Source organism: Siphateles boraxobius, unplaced genomic scaffold (genome assembly GCF_051911475.1).
Source record: "Siphateles boraxobius isolate OS27281-9 unplaced genomic scaffold, OSU_SipBor_1 19, whole genome shotgun sequence".
NCBI lineage: Eukaryota > Metazoa > Chordata > Actinopteri > Cypriniformes > Leuciscidae > Siphateles > Siphateles boraxobius.
In genome coordinates this window covers 25,703,857-25,726,740 of record NW_027508799.1, presented here as the reverse complement: position 1 = coordinate 25,726,740, position 22,884 = coordinate 25,703,857, and the positions used below count along the sequence as shown (strand labels likewise).

Sequence of the window (22,884 nt, the reverse complement as noted above, 5' to 3'; positions counted from 1 at the left end):
TATCAAACATGTTTGATATCCTCCTACATGCGCTACATAAATTTCTCTAAACTGACCAATATTTACAGACTGACTCTGACTTCCAGCAACTAGCTTCAACTTTTTTTAGACAGCAAATCGGCCAAAAATCTGTGCTAAAACCATGCAGTGTATTCCATCCTTTATTTGAACATTTTTGTATTCTGTATGCATGTGTGTTATTGAACAAGCCGAGCCGTAATTTAATGCAAAATAATTTTTATTGTAATTAACCATTTAGCCAGTAAAGCTCACAAAATATATCAAGCAAATCCAGTAAGAAATCAAGATTCACCATTTCTGTACACTGTAAATGATACAAACACACTTGTGATGAGAATAAGTTAGATTTTAAGTTATTGATGGTGTAGTACATAATAAGTAAAAAAATAAATAATTATTTCCACATAATTTATAAATAAATAGGCTAATACAATAACAAAGCACAAGTATACTAAATTAAAGACAAGACTATTGGATCTTTTCATTTGTGTTTTTCTGTATGGGCCCGATTAAACACCATAAGAAAGTCATTCAATGCTCCTCCTTGGGTTGTTCCATTTTTCACCTAAGGGAGAACAAACACATGTATTAGATATCATATCATATATATGATATCACATGACCTGATATCATATTATATCATAAATAGCTATTCAACAACAAATGTTTTACACTTTTCACAATGAAGACAGGACTTTCTCTTTATGCTTACCTTGACTAAGTCAATGTTCTGAAGATCTATCCATACTCTATGTTCTGTACTGTAATTTTTTCTCAGGTTTTCCACCTCACTAATTACATTTGTTAGATTGTTTTTCACTTCTTTCTTCTCAGACTTGTTCATCATGTCTTTGAACATATCTTCATAGATGTTCAGCATTCTTTCAAGCAACAGCGCCTGACAAGTGCAGGAATCCTTGGACTAAGAGAAACAAATATCATTAGCCCGAAATATAAAGAGTCATATATATCATTCAATAGCATTTTCATATTTTGGCATTTTGCACAGAAAAAAACTTACCAGCTGGTCCAGATGAGAAGCAAAAACAGACTTTGCAACCCATTCTGTGCCAAGTGTGTTCTAAAGAAAGTGGGCATAAAACAGCAACCGTTATGAATGAATGTGCATCTCTTCTGAATCTTAACCCCTAATCTAAGATCAAAGTGTCACAAAGTTTATTGTGCAATAGGTCTCTTCTTGCTAATATTAGCTGCAAGACCTAACTATAGCATACAGATATGAGTAGGATTATAAGTGATTCATCTTGCATACACAGACTGAATTGTTTTCAAACCCGCTGCAGAAGTTCATGACAGTAGATATCACTTACATAATATTTTTGCAGATGGTGGATACTTGTCTCAAGTGATTTGCTCTTCCCGGACCGTCTTAATCTCAACGAGTTGGTTGTCTGAAGAGATGCTATTAACAGAAGTCCACACATCAGCACCATGTTGAGCCAAGAATCCATTCTTTGTGTCCGTGTTTCAAGTGACTTTAAACAAGAGGTTGTGAACTGATGCTAGTCAGCAGGTGAGTGTTGATGATCGGAAAGTGGCAGGGGGTTTATATAGGAGCACAACCTAAAAAGAGCAACGGTATGAAGGCGGCAGTGGATGCGCTTGGGGTTTTGGGGTTTCTGTGGGCTATTTTTCTATGAAGGTTTCCTATCAAAGATGAGATGCTCTCAAGTAAGTGATGTCACGTCACTAACCCCGTACCCCAGGAGCAAGTCAAACAATTCACAAGGTCGCAGTGGCCTTTGAGAATAGCCATGGTTGCCGACCGCTTTTCGGACTGTTAGAAACTGGGTTGGGGGTTTGTTGACATGCACTTCCAATGAGTCAATTGCAAACTGAAAGTTTGCTCATTATCAGATATAATGTTTTGTTTTGTGTGAAATCGAAACTTGTTATCAGTGGATATCAGCTGGGTTTATTTCCAACAACTATATCCAATGGCCATCTGTTTTTTTTTTTATCCTTGTTTTTTTTATTTTTATAATGCATGTGTGCACATATGTACCTGCATATGTTGCATATGCATTTTTGACCACAAGTGTTTGTTTACATGTGTGAAAGTGCATATGTTGGCTTATGCATATGTAGCTGTGTGTGTTTGGTGCTGCAAATGCATACTGAAAAACATTCTATAAATCAATTGCTAAATTATCACTATAAAATTTGTATCCCATATGCATTATTTTGCATTGGTGGTTAATTGTGGTGATGTAAAGTTGCTTAAGCTTCAACTTACTGCCTGTGGCCACATAGACTTTCAGTTGAATTCCCCTCCAAACATACTGTGGTGTAGCAACAAACATCAGTTCTCTGAATCTGAACCTCAAAAATCTTAAAACCTTGTTAATTTAAATGAAGTTTTGCATAGTATATGCTGTGGTATGGGTTGTGCATACAGTACAGTACAGTGCAAGTTTCAGGAACTGTTTCTCCTATAAGTGTGGGAGTTCCTGTAGCTCAAACAGTGGCGCGTTAACAGTTTTAAGGTTGTGGGTTTGATTCCCAAGGAAGGCATAAACTGATAAAATGTGTACCTTGCATGCAATGTAGATTATTTGGATAAAAGTGAAAAGCATTCTGCAGTTCAGCAGTTGCATACATGTTTGGCAGATTGAAGTCTTGGTGCCCATGTGGGTGATATAGGTTTGAGTCTGACTTATAAAGTGATGTTTTCCAATCTCTCGCTCTTCCAAATCTATCATTGTCCCTCTCCATTGAAGAGCACAAAAATATGAGAAATAAAGTGATCTTAGAAGGTTATTTTATGTATTGATGTCCAGGTTTCTCATCTTTAATGGGTATTGCTAGCTTGAATTTAAATTGACAATTATATGGATGCTTTTTATACTAGTTCATGCAAGATTTTAGCCTGCCAGCTTTTAAATGACACCTTTTATTCTTAAACTTTATTTATTTTAATTTCAAAGTTTTACTTGTTTGAACATCTTTTTATATATATTTGCATTTTTATAGGGGTGAATTCAGGATGATTGGGACACTTTTTGCTTTTGAGATGAATTGGAAAAAGTGTCCCAATCAACCTGAATTCACTATGATTACACAAGACATAATGTAATGGAATTTTTATTTTATTTTATTAGTTATGTTAAGTCCAGTGGGATAAATAGTTGACAGGGGGAGGGGATCCCCTTTTGGTTTTGGGGTTTGTTGTTGGCTACTTTTCTTTAAAAATGGCATTACAAGGATACCATATCATGAATACCATACCATATACTTTAATATATGGTATTCATTTCATATGATATGGTATTCATATGGTGTTTATTGAATGTTGCCATGGTTGCAAGCCACCCAACAAACCTTCTAGAAACTGGTTGAGCTGAACTATGACTCAGCAAACTGAAATTTGCATCACTATCACATATCATATTTATCCTTTTAGAACATTAAACAGTGTGTATGGTTTTTATATCTAATAAATAATGGCCAACATGTTTGTTGTGTTATAAAAGTATACCATTGATGTAAAGAAGCCCATTTCTGCAACATATTTAAAAAAAATGCTTTAGTAAATCAGAATAATGCATAAGTTATAATTTTGATAGGTCGAAATAAAAATTTAATTATACCTTTTTATCTCATAATTAATACTTAGTATCTCACAATTTTGACTTTTTATCTCATAATTATAAGTCCTAATCATGATTTTTCCTTCCATTCAAACCTGGGCTTCCATACAATGGGCACTTTTGGTAATATCAGACATTTTTATGATTTCCCATCCATCTGAAGTCAGTTCAAACTCCTATTTTAAATCATTTCCAAATGTTATGGTGTTTCTGTAGCTTAAACAGCAATGCATGGCACTCAAAATACCAAGATTAAGGATTCAAGGATAAAATATTCAACTTAAATGCAATATGTATAAGTGACTTAATAATGTCTGACAAAAGTCAAATAGCATTGCATGCAATCCTGTCATTTCTATAGAATTGGTGGTTGATCTCTGGTGATGTACATTTTCTAAATTTACATTTTACTGCCTGTGGCCACATAGTTTTTTTTCAGTGGAATTCCATTAGACATACTGTGGTGGGGCAACATCAGTTCTCTGAATCTAAGCCTCAGAAATCATTGACGTGCCTGTCTCTGCACTTAAAACCACTGTGAATGAATGGGATAAATGGATTGGAGAGAATGAAAATGCCATCTGGCATCACTAATTGGCATCACTGGGTGAAAGTGGCTAATTAAGATTTAAGGAGCAGATGAAACTAATTTAAGGGTGCAGGATGTCACATTTGTCAGATGGACTGAAAATGCAAGTAGCAAAGTCATTCCTCGAAAGACAAAACTCATTTATAGAAGAGTGTAGGGTGACTCCGAACTAAACTAGGGTGCCACTTTTAAGTGAATATATTTCTACGGTTTTAAGCCAGTTGTTTATCTTTTGCTGTAGTGTGTCAGTAGGAAATATCAGTTTACATTTCCAAACATAAATTTTGCCCTTAATTGTAATAATCCAGTAAGTTTTTGTATGCACAAGGAGTCTGACATCATCCGGTATGCACCACACAGCACACTGATATCTGATCTCACCATCTTACTTCAAGTGTCTTGGATGTGTTTCCGCAGTTCTTCCGCATTTAGTCTGTCTCAGTTTTTTCTGTTTCTTCATGTATCACAGATAGACTCAATAATGGTGAGATTAGATCTCCGTGTGTCGCATACCGGCTGTTGTAAGACTCCTTGTGCATACAAAAATCTCACTATGGATACTTTTTTTTTTTTGTGTGCACATCAGATTGCATGATAATGTATAGGCCCACAGACACTGCAGAACATTTAACCTAACATTTGGAAGACAAAAAAAGACATGTTTAGCTGCAAATCTTTAAACGTAAAATATCAAACCAAGTGTCATTTATTTTAAAGAAATAGTTCTTTGAAGAAATGGGAAAAAAGTGCAACAATATGGAAAAATAAGTCCCGCCTTCTAAATAAAGAGCCACACTGTATCCGAAATCTTAGAAGAAATGGGAAAAAAGTGCTACAATATGGAAAAATAAGTCCCGCCTTCTAAATAAAAGAGCCACACTGTATCCGAAATCAAATACTTCCATTATATAGTATACAAAAAACAGTACGCCAAAGGAGTAGTATGTCCGAATTTACAGTATTCATAAAACAGTAGATGAAAAGTACCCGCATGACCAACTACTTCCAGTGAGATTCTAAAGTGTAAGGCCCTGTCCCAAATGGCACACTCCGGGCTTGTGGACTTGTGGATATTGTATTGAAGAAAATGTATCAAAACTCAGTGGGATAGTTTACCCTAAAATGAAAATGAAGTCATAATTTACTCACCCTGGTGTTGTTTTAATGCCGTATGCCCTTTTTCGGTTCAGAAAAGGAGAATTTTTTATTTGCCGCAGTTCAGCCCGAGAGGCCCTGAAAAAGCACACAAGTTGTGAGAAATCAAGGTTAATATATAGCTAATAGTCCCACGAATGCACACGTCACATAGCCGTTAATAATACATTACATTTCAGTTTGTTTTCTACCAAACCTTATCGCCCAGAAAACATTATTCTGTGACACTTTTGCGTAAAAAAAAAAAAAAAAGCTTTATGCTGGTCGCTATTCACTGCCATTATATGGACGAGTACGAGCTGGATGGTTTTTTAAAAAAAAAAAAATTATTTTGTGGTCCATTAAAGAAAGAAGGGCTTTATGGCATTAGAACGACACCAGGGTGAGTCAATTATGATTTAATTTTCACTTTAAAGTCATTTTATACTTGTATGCAGCTTGGACATTCTTATAACTATTCATTTCACGGTGATAAGTAAAAAAAAAAAAAAGTTAACTACACATTAACTATTGATTCTAACAGGTAAATGTGTCTCACTATACAAGGACTTGGCGGGTTGTTGTGAGTATAAACTGCATTAGGCAACCTCTTGAAACTCCAAGCTTGCAGTTTTGACAACCAGCATTTGCAGCAGTTGCTTATTGGAGTTTTTGTGTCTAAGAAAGACGACAGTGTATTTTTATAAATTCTCTCTCTCTCTCTCTCTCTCTCTCTCTCTCTCTCTCTCTCTCTCTCTCTCTCTCTCTCTCTCTCTCTCTCTCTCTCTCTCTCTGTGTGTGTGTGTGTGTGTGTGTGTGTGTGTGTGTGTGTGTGTGTGTGTGTGTGTGTGTGTGTGTGTGTGTGTGTGTGTGTGGACTTCCTCAGAGTCCACACTTTGGTGACGTCATGTAGTGCAGACCTATAGGGCCCTTAGCGCGAGTCCACGAGGGAGCATTGAGAGGTAATTTTGGGACAGACTCGATCGTCACACTTGAAATAGTAAGACGGTCTGGTTGTTGTTATGGACAGTAGCTGCAGGTTCGGGGAAATTTGCTGCCTATTGTTGTTGTTGTTACATATGATATGACTCAGTAAAGCCCTGACATTCGGTTCTATTTATTTAATGAATCATAATGCAATCGTATTATTCAGCGCGCTATTATTAGCCTATGTTTGAGACATCAACCACTGGTCGATGAACATAATGTTTGTATAAACTGTAGGTAATACCTGGTAAAATGTACACCTATAGGTCATAAAAACTGTAATGATTGGCTACTTACACTTAAATATTTTATTTTCAGCCATGTTAACAATTGTCAGTGAGCGAAATCTCCTCCCATCCGTTGTCTGATTGGCTTTTCACACGGTTTCCTGGGTAGTTAAAGTGTGTGGAGCCTGCATCCATGCAGGATTCGCGGAAGACCGCTTCAAGGGTACAAAGGGGGCACTTCAGAGCGTTAAAATGATGAATGGGACGGCCAACGGACTCGTAGACTCAGCTAGCATGCGCAATTTAAGTCCACATGACCGAAAGTCCACATGAAGTGCGCCATTTGGGACAGGGCCTGTATTCAATGGAGACTTCACTATGAGGCCACGGGAGGTGATTTATGAATGAAAGTGAAGCAATGCAACTGACACTGGTAGGTCACGTGACAGTAACAACATGGTCTGAATTTCATTCATACTACACATATTCATATTATATCAAGCATACTTTTTAACAGTCAAAGTGGATTCAAATTCAAATGTAGTAGGCTACCTATTTAAACAGTATGCGATTTTGGACGCAGCTCCAGTGCCTTACTGATAAAGTTATTGCGTCACTGCATCTGCCGTCAGAAGCTCCAGTTGCTTTAGAAGATACCTGAGGTACCTTATCTCAGATGCGCGCTGAAGACTGCACATGTGCATTGGCTGGTCCATCCTGAAAAATATGGCATTTTTTTAGGCATAACAACATTTATGGGACAGTTCAAGGCAGATTTTGTTGCTGATTTGAAATATGTTATTTAATTGTGAGTTAGGCAAGAAGTATTTGACATTTCAGGTTTCCCCCATTCAAGTAGATAGGACTTGTTCTTGGATGACCAAATAGCTGCCCGGAAGTGTTGCAAATATGGCTGCCATATGACTTTCCTTAAAAGGGAATTTTGTTCAAGTGGTATATTTTAGGTTTCAAATAATAAAACAAGATACATTTTCTGATTGTCAGCTATTTGTAGATCATGTTCATGAGATAAACTATGCTTAATGAACTTACATACATCCACTAGAAATCACTTTGGGAGCAGCTGGATGTGAGTATAAAAATAGCTCAGAAAAGTAATGTAAGTTCAATGAAAAGGGAAACACTTTAGAATACTGTTCCGTCATTAATAAACAACTTCACAGGAACACATGAGTTGCATTCTAGTAACTACTATTAAGTGGAATAGTGGAAACTTTTTGTGGTCTGATTGGCTGGTGGTTTTAATGATAATTGTTTTAAAATTCAGTAACTCTTTATAATTACTGTTGAGTAAATAATACATAACTTCACAGGAACAAATGAGTAATGCAATATACATTCTAAATATATGAACTAAGTATAAACTATTTGATTAACAAATTAGTAAGTAATAGCACAAAGCAGAATGCAGTAGTTTAATCAACTATTAACAACTAAAAACCAATATACAGTTTCAAATTTAATGTGAATAATGCATATTTAATTCTAAGTGAAGATCATGCTAACCTACTAGTAATGATTACTAGTAATGAATATTGTCTTACTCATTTGTTCCTGTGTAGTGATTCATTAATGACAGAATAGTATTCTAAAGTTTTATGCAATTTTAAACAATAATCACTAAAACCACCAGCCAACCAGACCTCAAATAGTTTCAACAAATGGGCATTTCTGTGACTGTGACACACAATACACATCCGACCCCAACATTTACCATCCGTATGTCAAGATAGAATGAAACTGTGTCACTGCGAGGTTTAACCATGGGATTTTATCTTATGTGATTCTGCTCGTTTATGTTGACTGAGTACGTTTTAAAAACTTAAAGTATTGGATGAACACAGCAAAACTGAGCTAAAAAATGCAGTCAAGGACTCTCCAGTCTCCACTCCTTATTGGAAAAGAGAGTGATTTAGCTGTATAGTAGACTGAGTCACTGAGCCAATGACTTAACTGCTTCCTCCGCAGCCTCTCCATCTGCGTAGCGGCTTAACTGTGAGTTTCCAGTGAGCATGCTGTGGTCAGGTTAGCACTGCTGCTTCTGAGCACTGGAGTCACAATTCATCCGACTTCTCACTCACCCCTTTTTTCCTCTTTTGCAATTTGCAATTTACATAAGCATTTATGGTGAAATGAGTTTTATGCTAAAGTTAATGGGAGAGCAGAATTTACCCATTCAAATAAGGCAGCTTTATTCAAATGAATGTGTGATAATGGTTTGACGTTTACGGTTCTAATAGGTTTTAATTTGCTTTATTTCTTAATACTTATTTTATTTTTGTATTAAGTCACTACAAAGCGTACAGACTAATTTGTGGATATTGTATTAAAGAAAGTGTATCAAAACTCAAAGGGATAGTTTACCCTAAAATGAAAATGAAGTCATAATTTACTCACCCTGGTGTTGTTTTAATGCCGTATGGCCTTTTTCGGTTCACAAAAGGAGAATTTTTTATTTGCCGCAGTTCACTCCGAGAGGCCCTGAAAAAGCACACAAGTTGTGAGCAATCAACGTTAATAAATAGCTAATACGCCAAGGTCAGAAATTTCGTTAATAATACATTACATTTCAGTTTGTTTTTTACCAAACCTTATCGCCCCGAAAACTTGGAACTACATGGCAGGTGTCGCCTGGGATCATTCTGTGACACGTTTGCGTCTTTTAAAAAAAAAGCTTGATGCTGGTAGCCATTCACTGCCATTATATGGACGAGTACGAGCTGGATGATTTATTTTTTTGTGGTCCATTAAAGAAAGAAGCGTTTAATGGCATTAGAACCACACCAGGGTGAGTCAATTATGATTTAATTTTCACTTTAAAGTCATTTTATACTTATATGCAGCTTGGACATTCTTATAACTATCTAATTTCTCAGAGATAAGTTAACATTTTTAATTTAACTACACATTAATTATTGATTCTAACAGGTAAATGTGTCTCACTATACAAGGACTTGGCGGGTTGTTGTGAGTATAAACTGCATTAGGCAACCTCTTGAAACTCCAAGCTTGCAGTTTTGACAACCAGCATTTGCAGCAGTTGCTTATTGGAGTTTTTGTGTCTAAGAAAGATGACAGTGTATTTTTATACTCTCTCTCTCTCTCTCTCTCTCTCTCTCTCTCTCTCTCTCTCTCTCTCTCTCTCTCTCTCTCTCTCTCTCTCTCTCTCTCTCTCTCTCTCTCTCTCTCTGCGTGCGTGTGTGTGTGTGTGTGTGTGTGTGTGTGTGTGTGTGTGTGTGTGTGTGTGTGTGTGTGTGTGTGTGTGTGTGTGTGTGTGTGTGTGTGTGCATATGCATGCCCTCGCCCTTTTGTTGCACCAGAACTGAGCATAGGTTGGGTTGTTTGGTGGCGATGCGAAAGAGACGTTTGTGGTCGCGTTTCATGGTGCTACAACTTCCAGGAACTGCAACTGTGTACAGTGACAGTGATGGTAGAGTTTGCCTTAGGATTGGTTACATTTGTTTGAAAAAGAAAAATGTTACTCATACTTTTTTTTTTTTTTTTTTTTTAAACATGATTGAGGACTAAATAGTCTTGGTTATTGTGCAATAGCCTATTTTGAGTAATAATATATTATAAACTTTTGATTATTATTATTACTGAACTAAAATGTAATGGCTGAATGCTTTGCTTGCACATAGCCTTCTATGCTTACCAAAGTTGGAAAATATTCTACTTCAGCAGAGAGCGCAATACCTAAATATAAGCCACGAGAGGGAGCCAATAGTGCAGGCTAAAATCTAAAGTGACTGTGCGAATTATACAGTGTCAGTATGATTCTGTCTTCTTGTGTGCCAAGTGTGCAGTTCTTATGTGCAGTGCTTTGATACTGTGTTGACCAAGTTAGTTACATTTAGCACTCTGAACAGTAATTAGAGGCAACTGAACACCATCCGTCCGAAAGCTTACAGTCTACAGAGCGCCATTGAAAAGCTTTGGTCATGGAAACAAGACAAGCACAATGGGAACCTCTCAAGCTGATTTAAACTTTATTTAATTTCAAACAATACTCCATCACAAACAGCAATGCACATTAATGAATTACACGGCTAACCTTGTTAACTTATGACACTTACAAAATATTCACACCTTTTTCTCTCTTTTGAGAGAAGAATTTGAGTTGGCAGTTGAGAGAATGTAAGGCCTACACCTACTGCCTGATCATAGCTTAATACAATAAATATTAGATATTTTTAAGATCTCTCATTTCCCCTATAACATTTCAAACTGCTTAAATAATACTTTACAAATAATAAACAAAAATACAAACAAATAAAACACAAACATAAATTATGTATTTGAAAATTAACAATCACAAAAAAAGTATAAATATGCCTTAAATTATTCTAAACTATATAATTCTGTATTTTTTAAACTATAATGCATTTCATTTTAATACGCATACAGATTGCTGTTCTTAATGGCAAGTTACCGAAATGTTAATGACAAATATCTGTATCCTTGGCTTGTCTAACCAGTGCATGTAAGCATCGGGTCTTTTTGCAATGTAAAAAAAAATGTCATAGCTTCCCTGGGATGTATTGGATTCAACTAGAATTTGGCTTGTTCAGTGAAACAGTGAAACTTTCACAGGATGTGAGTTGATGGCTGGTGTAGGAGTCAAACAACTTTCCTTTGCCTGTTGATAATTGATAGAAGGAGTGATGTTTTTAATGACTCAAGCCACTGTGTTTTGTGTGAGTGTTAATTGAGCCTTCCTCGACTGCAGAGTGTGTGTATGGATAGTGATAGTGTGCGCGTACAAATGTGTTTGACTCCTACTGCATTCTGAGTTCCTCTGTGCCAGTGCGGAGAACTACTGAATCTTCTTGTGCGTTCTCCTTCTTTCCATGGTACTGATCCAGACCAAAACATTGTGAAACTCTCTCATTGCTTTAATTTGAACTTCTGGCTCAGGCTGTGTATTAAAAACAGAGAGGAGAACTCAGAAATCACAATGCAATGGACATAGAGATAATCTTCTGGGTCAGTGATGAGTATCCACGATAAAGAAAAGTGGAAATATCCATCCATCCATCCATCCAACAAATTATTCATTAATAAATTATTCATTAATAAATATTATATTTTTCAGAAGTCACTACTACATGATATTTTACAGCCTTAACTAAACTTTTCTACTAAAGAAAAAAGGCAAATTATTTGTGTTGTCAGATCGATTAATCGCGATTAATTGCATCTAACATAAACGTGTGTGTATATGTATATATATATATATATATATGTGTGTGTGTATATATACTGTATATGTATGTACACACACACACACACGCGCACACACACACATATATTATATATATATTTACAAACTTTTATGTTAGATGCGTAAGATTAATCAATCTTAATGATCTGATATTAATAAAGGGCTTATAAATTATATATAATGAGGGTATGCAGGGGTCCTCTCTATGATATCAAATCCTGTTTTATGTTGTTGTTTTTTTTGCATGTTGGTCACGCTATTTGATTTTGCAGATGTTTTTTATATATATATATATATTAGCCTATGAGTAGTGAAGCAGTTTTGTTCAATTATTTTTTTAAAGAAATAATAATTAAAAGATTACGCTTAGCTGTTTAAAGGCTTTCTTTTCAAGAATATCATCCTGATTCAACTTTTTTTCTTGATTATGATATCAGAATAATTGTATTACCCTGACTTTTTATAAAAATACATTTTAATATACAAATTTGTATAAAAAAAACTAAAAAAAAACATGCTCATTGTAGAAGAGGTGTAATCAGGATTAACATTAAATGTGCAAATTGCATTTTTTACATATTTTTGAATAAATTATTATATACGTCATTGGCCCCTCTCTCACAATATTCTTCATCTATCTTATATTTGATCATTTTGAGATACCTGATATTGACTGATTACTGGCCGATCTACCAACAATCAATTTGTGTTTAACGTACAATTGGTTTACAAATATTTTGAATGTGAATTTTAAGTAAATATGTATTACGTGTTATATGTTATATGTAATATGTGTTATAATCTTATCGCTTTAACTAAATTGTATTATCCAGCCACCCAACTAAAGTCATTGGTATTGGCATTGGCCACTGAAAAACGTGATCATTAAGCACACTAAATAAACTAAGCACAAGTTAACTTCTAATAAGGCGAAGGGTGCAAACAGATAATAAAGTAATGTCTCTTACCTTCAGAAAAGTGTCCTCAATTTTTTTAAGTTTCTCTCTTGCGCAGAATGAGAGAGTTTGTTTGCCTTCATTCGCCTGTGTCAAGGAAAAATAAACCAGTAAAAAATTTTTGAAAATGTTTGTTTATGGCAACATAAATCATCTGTTATTGCCTTTTAGTTTTAATATCTTTCAACAAGTATATTTACTATACCAAGTGGTAAATGTTAGGGATGTCTTACTTACACAGAACTCCATGCTGACCTTCAGCCTTTTGAAAAATTCCATAAACACTTTTGTCGACTGATGAGTGTTATTCTTCCACAACTTTTGGAACACATGCTCATCATAGATTTCCAGGATGCGTTTTAAGTCAGCGACGTTCAGTTTCTGTTTCTGGTGTGTGCAGAACAGTTTATTTTATTTTGCCCAACATATTTTGTTATTCTGAATGGCAAATGAATAGGGAAGACCAGGGCTAGTTGTAATTGAAGCACAAAGAGTTAAAAGTGATTTTGGGGCAAATGAAAGTACTTTCATTAATTGTTTAATAATTGTTTAAGAGTTTAAATTGTACTTCTAACAGCAAGCTTTTATTGTGACTTTCTCCATATAGTGTGACAACATGTCCCCCAAAAAGGCAAATGTTTGCATTATTTTACAGAAATTAACAACACACACACACACACACACACACACACACACACACACACACACACACACACACACACACACACACACACACACACACACACACACACACACACACACACACACACACACACACACACACACACGTCTGGTTTACTATCTTTGTGGGGACTCTCCATAGACTTAATGGTTTTTATACTGTACAAACTTATTATTCTATCCCCTTACACTAACCCTACCCCTAAACCTACCCATCACACACAACTGTCTGCATTTTTACATAAAAAAAAACTAATTCTTTATGATTATAAGCTTGTCTACCCATGGGGACCTCTATTTAGGTCCCCACTGTGACACAAGTCCCCATGAGTCTGTGTGCATTCAGGTTAAAGTCCCCACCGGGATAGAAAAACATTAACACACACACACATCCTGTATATACAATAATTTATACAATTACACATTTACACACACTATATATATATATATATATATATATATATATATATATATATATATATATATATATATCTGATGTAACAATAAAAAATATGTATATATATTATGTGTAAATGTAAAAATGTAAACATAATAAATAATAATAAATGTATTCAAATATATATACATAAAATGTGTGTGCATTCATGTGTGCATTCATTTTTTATATAGTTTGAAATAGGTAAGCAAATACTTTTATTATTTTTACTTTTTTTGTTCAAAATAGCTATGAAGTTTCTGTATAGGTTCAGGTGTATAGGTAAATAATGCACAACTATTATCTTACCTTGTAGCAGTTTTTAAGTTTTCCTAATAATCGATGGAAGGGTTTATTGTCTCTCTGCAACAACAAAAGAACATTTGTGATGCATGTCACCCTCTTAAATGTACACATCGTTACTGTAGGAATTGGGATACTTACATCTAGAGGTTCCTGGATGACCTTTGAAGTTGTGATCATTTCTTTGATCATATGCCGCGGGATACTCTCATCCAGGCACTCTTCCTGCATCTGGCCTTGAGAGCAGCACAGGAGAGCACAGAGGGCACAGAGGGCGAGCAAGGTTATGGTCCGCATCCTGGTTCGGTTTCAGAGAGGGCTGAAAATTGTATTGTACAGTCTGTACAGTACACTGGCTCAGTGTGCTTTCAACCATTGACATTCATAGCTTTTATAGCTCCATCGTTTGTCAAAAAAATTCCCACACTCATCACAAGTCAGTTTTTTTTTTAACCTCAAACGCTTTGGATTGCATGCTTAACCCCTTATTTTTCCTTGTGGGTTCAGTCACCTGCCGGCATATGTGGTTTTTGTATTCTAGTGACGAAAGCCTCTCGCATATTGATTACTGGACGATGAAATCTAGGTTGCGAGAGCGTTAAATGTGTTGCGATGCATTCAAGCCTACAGTGTTTCCTTTGATGTGAATAGTGTGAACTGTGTCTTGAAACTGTTTTGCTATTGGAAAAATAATGTGAGAATTTTTTAAACGTACAGATCACAAAAATGATGATGTCAGTGTTGTAGAATAATATATTTATAGTTTCTTATAGGGTGAATTGAGGTTGATTCACCCTATACTTAAGTTACATGTATATATATATATATATATATATATATATATATATATATATATATATATATATGTGTGTACATTTATATATATATATATATATGTGTGTGTATATATATATATATATACATATACATATACAAAATATCATTCATTATCTAAAACAATTTATTTAGGATATTTAAAATGATGTCAGACATGCATTTTTTTCCCAAATAAAAGGGTTAAATATAAAAATGTATTTTCTAAGGTCCCCCAGCAACTTTGGGGCAGAGGTTAGTGACAACTTGTCATTGGTGATTGTCGACATTTACCGAAAACACGTTTTACCATGACAAAGCATAACCCCCTATTGCAGAGGGCTTAACCACCTTCTCAAACCAGGTCAGCACCTACAAGACTCAGCAAAGAACTTAACCTGACCCAGAAAACATTCTCAAGAGCTGCCGCAGTATTAAAATACCGATCAAACCATCCAAAGGCAAACAGTTACAATGACAAAGTTGAGTCAGAGGGTGAAAGAGGAAGTTAAATGTTAAAACATGTGCATTTATTGATGGACCACTTGCCCGACTCAGTTAAATTGCTCAGCTCAGTTGAATTGAATCATGATTCAGTATGAATGAAAGGGAGAAAAAAGCTTCCCAATATCACTGTGGCAATACTACTCGACTTCAACCACAAGATCTGATAACATCAGAGGTGAAAGCTAAAAATACCCCAGCTCCTTGAATAGCTTTAAATTGTATGTGCTATTTTTGGAAACTTTCACTTTTGTCAGCCTGCGTATGTTATACATGTCAAACAATAGACACGAGGAAACATGAGCCTGTAAATTCCCAAGTCTTTCATTATCCTGTGGATTCCGCCATTTTCCGTATGTTTGCCTTTCAAATTTGTCACGTTAAAGTTTTGAAATATTTTGAAAGTTTTGTAAAGTATCCAACAGTTTGGCACTTCCTGGAAATTTCACAATTCCTCATACCTATAGAATGTAGGGTAGTATGCATGCAAACAGGGTTTTTTTTGGTGATGCAGTTATGATATACACATTGTGCATGTGCAAAGAATTGTTCAGACAAATGACTATTAAAATGTGTTTGTATACCCAGCTAGGGAACATTTTTAGAAACTTTCTGGCAAAGTTCTCTCAAATTTATGAACAAACCTTTCAGTAACAATAATAGAACTTTGTTCAAAGTCCTCTGGTCTGTAAAATGTTCTCAAAACATTTTACATTTATATACATATATATAAATTTTTTGCCAATAAATTGCCAATCATAAATTAATACTTATACATCAGTGTTAAGTGGCATGGAAGACAAGGGATTCAATTGCAGCAAAGTTTATATAAAAAACACAAACGAAGATAAACCGAACCGGGAACAGGGGCCCGTACCATGTTGGTTGAACAAACTCAGGGTTACTGGATTAGTTTTGAGTTGACAAAACCAAACAAATCCATACAGGCTTTGTTGTTATAACACTGATCATCCACTTTCTCTGTCAACTCAGGCTTTGATCCTGAGTTTAGGAATAACTATGGAGCATGTGCACATGAAATTGTGACATCAGTAGCGAACAGCCAATCACATGCTGTGAAACACTTTAAACAGCGCAGGGACAGGCACGCACTCCCCACCTCTAATCCTAACCAAGGAGTTTTCAGTGCGTAGCATATGCGCGCAAAAAACATTTTGGGCGTATAAATGGCACGAGAAATAACATTCGTGGTATAGATACGTACTTTCATGAGATTGTGTTGGACATGAGGCAAAAGCGAGGCTGCGTCCGAAATCTTAGGCAGCTCAGGCAATGACTGCGGTAAGCATTTGGGCACGAAGTTATATATGAAACTAGATTTTGGACAGGATTCTGAGGCAGCGTTTAATGATACAAAATCATGAACAATATAAAGTGAGCTTTGGTGATTAAGCAAATATTTAATTACTATAATAGTTTGTGTTAGAAAAACATCAAAAGTGGAAAAAGTTGGTCAAAAACACAAACTGGCTACCAACCACAACTTTCATACGCCATCTTTATTTTTTTATCTCAACTGTCAAGGAATGGAAAGCAAAGGATTGTGGGATATCAAAGGCAGTGAGGACACATCTATGCTGCCTTCAAAAAACGATTAGATGAAGGTATCTCAGGAGAAAGGAAGTGAAGCTACCATTGAATTTGGACGTGCCTTAATGCCTTCCAACCTTAATAATAATGATAAAAATATAGGCACCATTTTTTTAGCTCTCAATACAACCAACGAGTCCAATATCGATACTTTAATTTTTGGTACTTGCTGATACCGATACCTATATTTTCTTAGCATTTGTAATTTTTTAAAATACTGGGTAGAGTTTGGTCCAGTGGTTTACATTTTTAGATACCAGTGAAATATCACAATTCTCAACTCCAATTTTGATACTACAGCTAAAACTACTAGCCTAACTAATATAAAGTTTGTGCTGGGAGGTTGTTGCTTGGCGACACGTAACTTGAAACTATCTCATGACATTCAATCAAAACTTGTTTTAAAGAGGAAGCACATCTCCTTATCGCCTTACCCTAAAGTTGGTTCACCCTCTACCTAAAAGAAAGATACAAGTGAAAAAAAACTTATTTTCAGGTCTAATGGTAGTTTTCAGTTACACAAATTGAATAAAGTAATCAAAAGTAAAACAAACACTACATAGTCTTCACTGTATATACAGGTCCTTCTCAAAAAATTAGCATATTGTGATAAAGTTCATTATTTTCCATAATGTAATGATAAAAATTAAACTTTCATATATTTTAGATTCATTGCACACCAACTGAAATATTTCAGGTCTTTTATTGTTTTAATACTGATGATTTGGGCATACAGCTCATGAAAACCCAAAATTCCTGTCTCAAAAAATTTGCATATCATGAAAAGGGTCTCTAAACAAGCTATTAACCTAATCATCTGAATCAACTAATTAACTCTAAACACCTGAAAAAGATTCCTGAGGCTTTTAAAAACTCCCAGCCTGTTTCATTACTCAAAACCACAATCATGGGTAAGACTGCCGACCTGACTGCTGTCCAGAAGGCCATCATTGACACCCTCAAGCAAGAGGGTAAGACACAGAAAGAAATTTCTGAACAAATAGGCTGTTCCCAGAGTGCTGTTTCAAGACACCTCAGTGGGAAGTCTGTGGGAAGGAAAAAGTGTGGCAAAAAACGCTGCACAACGAGAAGTGGTGACCGGACCCTGAGGAAGATTGTGGAGAAGGACCGATTCCAGACCTTGGGGGACCTGCAGAAGCAGTGGACTGAGTCTGGAGTAGAAACAACCAGAGCCACTGTGCACAGGCGTGTGCAGGAAATGGGCTACAGGTGCCGCATTCCCCAGGTCAAGCCACTTTTGAACCAGAAACAGCGGCAGAAGCGCCTGACCTGGGCTACAGAGAAGCAGCACTGTACTGTTGCTCAGTGGTCCAAAGTACTTTTTTCGGATGAAAGCAAATTTTGCAAGTCATTCGGAAATCAAGGTGCCAGAGTCTGGAGGAGGACTGGGGAGAAGGAAATGCCAACATGCCTGAAGTCCAGTGTCAAGTACCCACAGTCAGTGATGGTCTGGGGTGCCATGTCAGCTGCTGGTGTTGGTCCACTGTGTTTTATCAAGGGCAGGGTCAATGCAGCTAGCTATCAGGAGATTTTGGAGCACTTCATGCTTCCATCTGCTGAAAAGCTTTATGGAGATGAAGATTTCATTTTTCAGCATGACCTGACACCTGCTCACAGTGCCAAAACCACTGGTAAATGGTTTACTGACCATGGTATTACTGTGCTCAATTGGCCTGCCAACTCTCCTGACCTGAACCCCATAGAGAATCTGTGGGATATTGTGAAGACAAAGTTGAGAGACGCGAGACCCAACACTCTGGATGAGCTTAAGGCCGCTATCGAAGCATCCTGGGCCTCCATAACACCTCAGCAGTGCCACAGGCTGATTGCCTCCATGCCACGCCGCATTGAAGCAGTCATTTCTGCAAAAGGATTCCCGACCCAGTATTGAGTGCATAACTGAACACAATTATTTGAAGGTTGAAATTTTTTTAAAAATTAAAAACACTTATTTTATTGGTCGCATGAAATATGCTAATTTTTTGAGATAGGAATTTTGGGTTTTCATGAGCTGTATGCCAAAATCATCAGTATTAAAACAATAAAAGACCTGAAATATTTCAGTTGGTGCGCAATGAATCTAAAATATATGAAAGTTTAATTTTTATCATTACATTATGGAAAATAATGAACTTTATCACAATATGCTAATTTTTTTAGAAGGACCTGTATATATATTAAATGAAAATGAATCTGTTACAAAAGCTATTCAGTCAAGAGCAGTGAGTGGTTTCATTGTCTTTTGTTGTTTGAAAACAGACGGCAACAGGAATATTAGGCTGCTGTCACTTTAAAAGCTAATGCACAGATCCAATATAGGCTACTGATGTGTTGTCTTTCTCCACTATTTACTTTCACAGACATTACGGACTATGTTTACAAGCAAGATGGGCATTTTGAAATATGTGTTTGAGAATTTGTCCGTTCAAGTGCAAGAAGACAAGAAAGAGAATTCAATTCAGTATTCATGAGCTGAGAAGTGGCTTTCTGGGCACATAATATGATTCTTTGTCATGTATTTATACTTTTACCGTGTGCTGATGATTTGTTCTAGTACCTATCAGATTGTGCTTTATTAACATCCAAACCCCAAACCTACCCTTAAAACAATGCAAATATAGTGGTTGGTAGCACAATCTTATGTAGCATTATTCGTCAAGACAACAGAACTACCATTGTTCTGTTTTTACATTAGAGGCAGAATCTTGCCTGTTAGAAATAAATATTTTAATGTTATTTTAAGGTGGTGTAGAATTAAATGAACTATAAAATAAACAGTGAATGTCAATGAATTAATTTATTTAATGGATTACTGAAAAAAAGTTCTGTCACTACTTACTCACCCTCATGTTGTTCCAACCCCGTAAGACTTTTGTTCATCTTCGGAACACAAATTAAGATATTTTTGTTGAAATCACTAGGAGCCTATGAAGAAGTGATCCAGCTCTCAGATTTCATCAAAAATATCTTAATTTGTGTTCCGAAGATGAACAAAAGTCTTACGGGGTTGGAACAACACGACGGTGAGTAATTACTGACATAACTTTCATTTTTGGGTGAACTAACCCTTTCATTTTCATTTTAGGGTTAAATAAATGTGTTAACAGCCACCCATAAAAATTAAGTTACTGCAATAAATTGTTGAATAATATATTATTTACTTTTAAAATCAAATAGCTGATCTCCTTAAAAATATTAGTCTTGCTCACTAGGGGGTGTTTCAGCAACCCTCTTAACACGCATATGGGAAAGAATGATGGGGTTGTTCTGACTACCACTTTATGATATTAAGACAAACTTTGGATATGCATGATGTGAAATCAGCAGAAACAAGTAAGATAAATAATATATAATTTTATTTAAAAAAACAAGCAAAAATACTATACTGTATGCAGAAAAATAAATTAATATATTGCAAAACAAAATTAAATTCAATAAATCATTTTTTTTATAAACTTTTTTAAAAAATGCTTTTACAATGCATTTACTTTGTAGTGGTCTGTCTTAGGATGTTTAGCCCAAGTCAGTCACAACAGCAGCCACAAATGTGACCTTACAACACATAGCATGAAAGCACAGTTTCCATGCCGTTTGTAAAACTTTATATAACATACAATAAATATCTAAAATAAATACATCCATAATAAATAATCCTTTGAATACTAAAAAAAATAAAATTCCAATACTGCTGAGAAGGGTTTCAGTCAGAGTCACATTCTTGCAGAGCAGGATTCAAAAAGGTAGTGGAAGAGAATAATCGTCTCTCCGACTGCTTTGTTACGAGCTAGTGTCAAACTCTGAAGAATAAATACAATGGACATTAAAGGCATGCAGAAGAACACATTTATCACTGATATAACACTGAACACAAACATCAACTTACATTACGTCCATAGGTACTAAATCTGTCCTTGTATTTCGTGACTTGTACGTGTTCTGCACTGTCGCTCTGTAAAAACAGAAAGTTCAAGTACAGAGCACATAACAGTTGGTCAGCTGGTCAAAAATATCAAACCGTTTCAAACACTTACACAGTGTGGTTTCAAAACTTTTGCGACCCTGTGGAGATCAGACCTCACAAAACGAATTTGTGGGTATTTCTCAACGTGTTCATGATTATCTGCATGCAAGATGTGCTTTAGATAGTAATCCAGAATCATGGTGTTGATGCAACAAGTGCCCTCTTCCTAGAACAGATATGATCATAATGCATTAGTTTAATGCCATAATAGTTTAGTAAGAAATCTAACTGAAATCCACTGAAATGTATTTGATTAGTCAACGGTACTTATTCCATACAAATATCTGTTCCATTGTGACTTTTAGCAAAAGAAGTATTAGTATGTAATGAATACGTATAGTAATGACTTATTGAGTAGATACTATACAGTTACAATCCAATTTAGACTAACTAAAACTACTTTGCAGCTACGTGTCAAATAACTCTCATTAGAGGATTAGTAGACTGTTAGGTTAGGGTTAGTGGAATAAGTCGACATGTACATGTGTAGAATGTCTGTTAGCAGATATTAAGCAGTCAACTAAAACTCTAATGACTCCTAACTGGCATGTTGCCTAGTTACGAAGTTACATTAAACTGACTTTTAAAAACGAGCTTAATCTTGTTAAACTTATAAAAAAAAAATAGAAAATTGCATAATTTATTTTGATGAGTTAAAGCAATGTAAAAAAAATATGTTGTCATAACTTATTGATCATATAATGTTTTAGAATCTAACAGATATTATTCACATTTAGAAAAAGTATAGTATCCAACAGTCAAAATTGAATTGCTTAGCCTACTAGTAAAATAATTATTACCACAATTATTACTTAGTTAATTATCACACATACATTTAGCATAACCTCGGAGAAAACTGGAAGCAGTCGTGTTTCGTGATCTTTGTCATCCTTTTGTGCCTGCAAGGATTAATATGCATAAAGTTATACATTGTATTTTCAAATAAATAAATATCTATATAAAAATTCAATTCAACATGATAGATATTTTATGTATAAAGCATATAAATTGCAGCTGAGGCATTCAAACGTACATGTTCAGTCATCACATAGAGGTCGTTCCAGGTGACGGGGCTGTCTAAAGGCTTGGGCCGCGGTCGCATGAGGTGCATCGCCTGGCCGCGCACAAAGCACCAGCACATCACAGCAAGCAGAGTTAGGAACTTCATATTGCAGGTAGACGGGTGGATTCAGTGATATGTCCTCTTATGTAGACTGATGTTCCCCGCAGACGAGATTTGGAGTGCATGTTGTGAATCTAGAGCTTTTATATTCTCCAGCTTTGTCCCAGTTATTACCACAACGTCACTGTGGTAGTGTCTATTTACCTTTGGCGTAATCCCCCAACCTCTGCACCTGAAGTTTATCAGGTCAAACGGATCTCAAGAGAAACCGTGCATGCTTCATATTCGCTGACTGTTATGATTGCATCGGAAATTCGTCTGACAGATCTAAAACTTCCAATAATTAGGCTGCAATAAGGACATAGAATGGGGAAGCGTTCTGAAGTGGACAGAGCTTTGCTTCCTGTGAATTCCCCGGACTGACGAATAGTATTTATAAGTGCGCGACAAAAATAAAATCTTTATTATGTACATACAGTTATTTCCACTTAATGTTGCTAGGTAACCTCTCAATAACCCTTTTCCTGATCAGCATGTGCGAAAGGGAAAGTATTGCATCATAAACCAAATGTTGCTAAAAATCCTGCAGGATGTTTGGGGA

General features: G+C 35.7%; 3 protein-coding genes across 3 annotated transcripts; all 3 read right to left on the bottom strand.

Moving 5' to 3' along the window:
• Positions 1 to 487: 487 nt before the first annotated feature.
• Positions 488 to 1,493, bottom strand: ifng1r (interferon gamma related). Its single transcript, XM_077233823.1, has 4 exons — positions 1,353 to 1,493; positions 1,043 to 1,102; positions 734 to 943; positions 488 to 586 (listed from the first exon to the last, which is right to left on the bottom strand). The coding sequence occupies exons 1-4, from the start codon at positions 1,491 to 1,493 to the stop codon at positions 503 to 505; spliced, it is 495 nt and encodes a 164-aa protein (XP_077089938.1). The 3' UTR covers positions 488 to 502.
• Positions 1,494 to 11,406: 9,913 nt separating this feature from the next.
• On the bottom strand, positions 11,407 to 14,487 carry il26 (interleukin 26). Its single transcript, XM_077233822.1, has 5 exons — positions 14,332 to 14,487; positions 14,197 to 14,250; positions 13,008 to 13,151; positions 12,783 to 12,857; positions 11,407 to 11,508 (listed from the first exon to the last, which is right to left on the bottom strand). Exons 1-5 carry the CDS (start codon positions 14,485 to 14,487, stop codon positions 11,407 to 11,409), a joined length of 531 nt encoding a protein of 176 aa, XP_077089937.1.
• A 6,122-nt stretch (positions 14,488 to 20,609) lies between these two features.
• On the bottom strand, positions 20,610 to 22,867 carry il22 (interleukin 22). Its single transcript, XM_077233821.1, has 5 exons — positions 22,194 to 22,867; positions 21,994 to 22,059; positions 21,171 to 21,326; positions 21,023 to 21,088; positions 20,610 to 20,936 (listed from the first exon to the last, which is right to left on the bottom strand). Exons 1-5 carry the CDS (start codon positions 22,326 to 22,328, stop codon positions 20,850 to 20,852), a joined length of 510 nt encoding a protein of 169 aa, XP_077089936.1. The 5' UTR covers positions 22,329 to 22,867; the 3' UTR covers positions 20,610 to 20,849.
• Between the last annotated feature and the right edge of the window lie 17 nt (positions 22,868 to 22,884).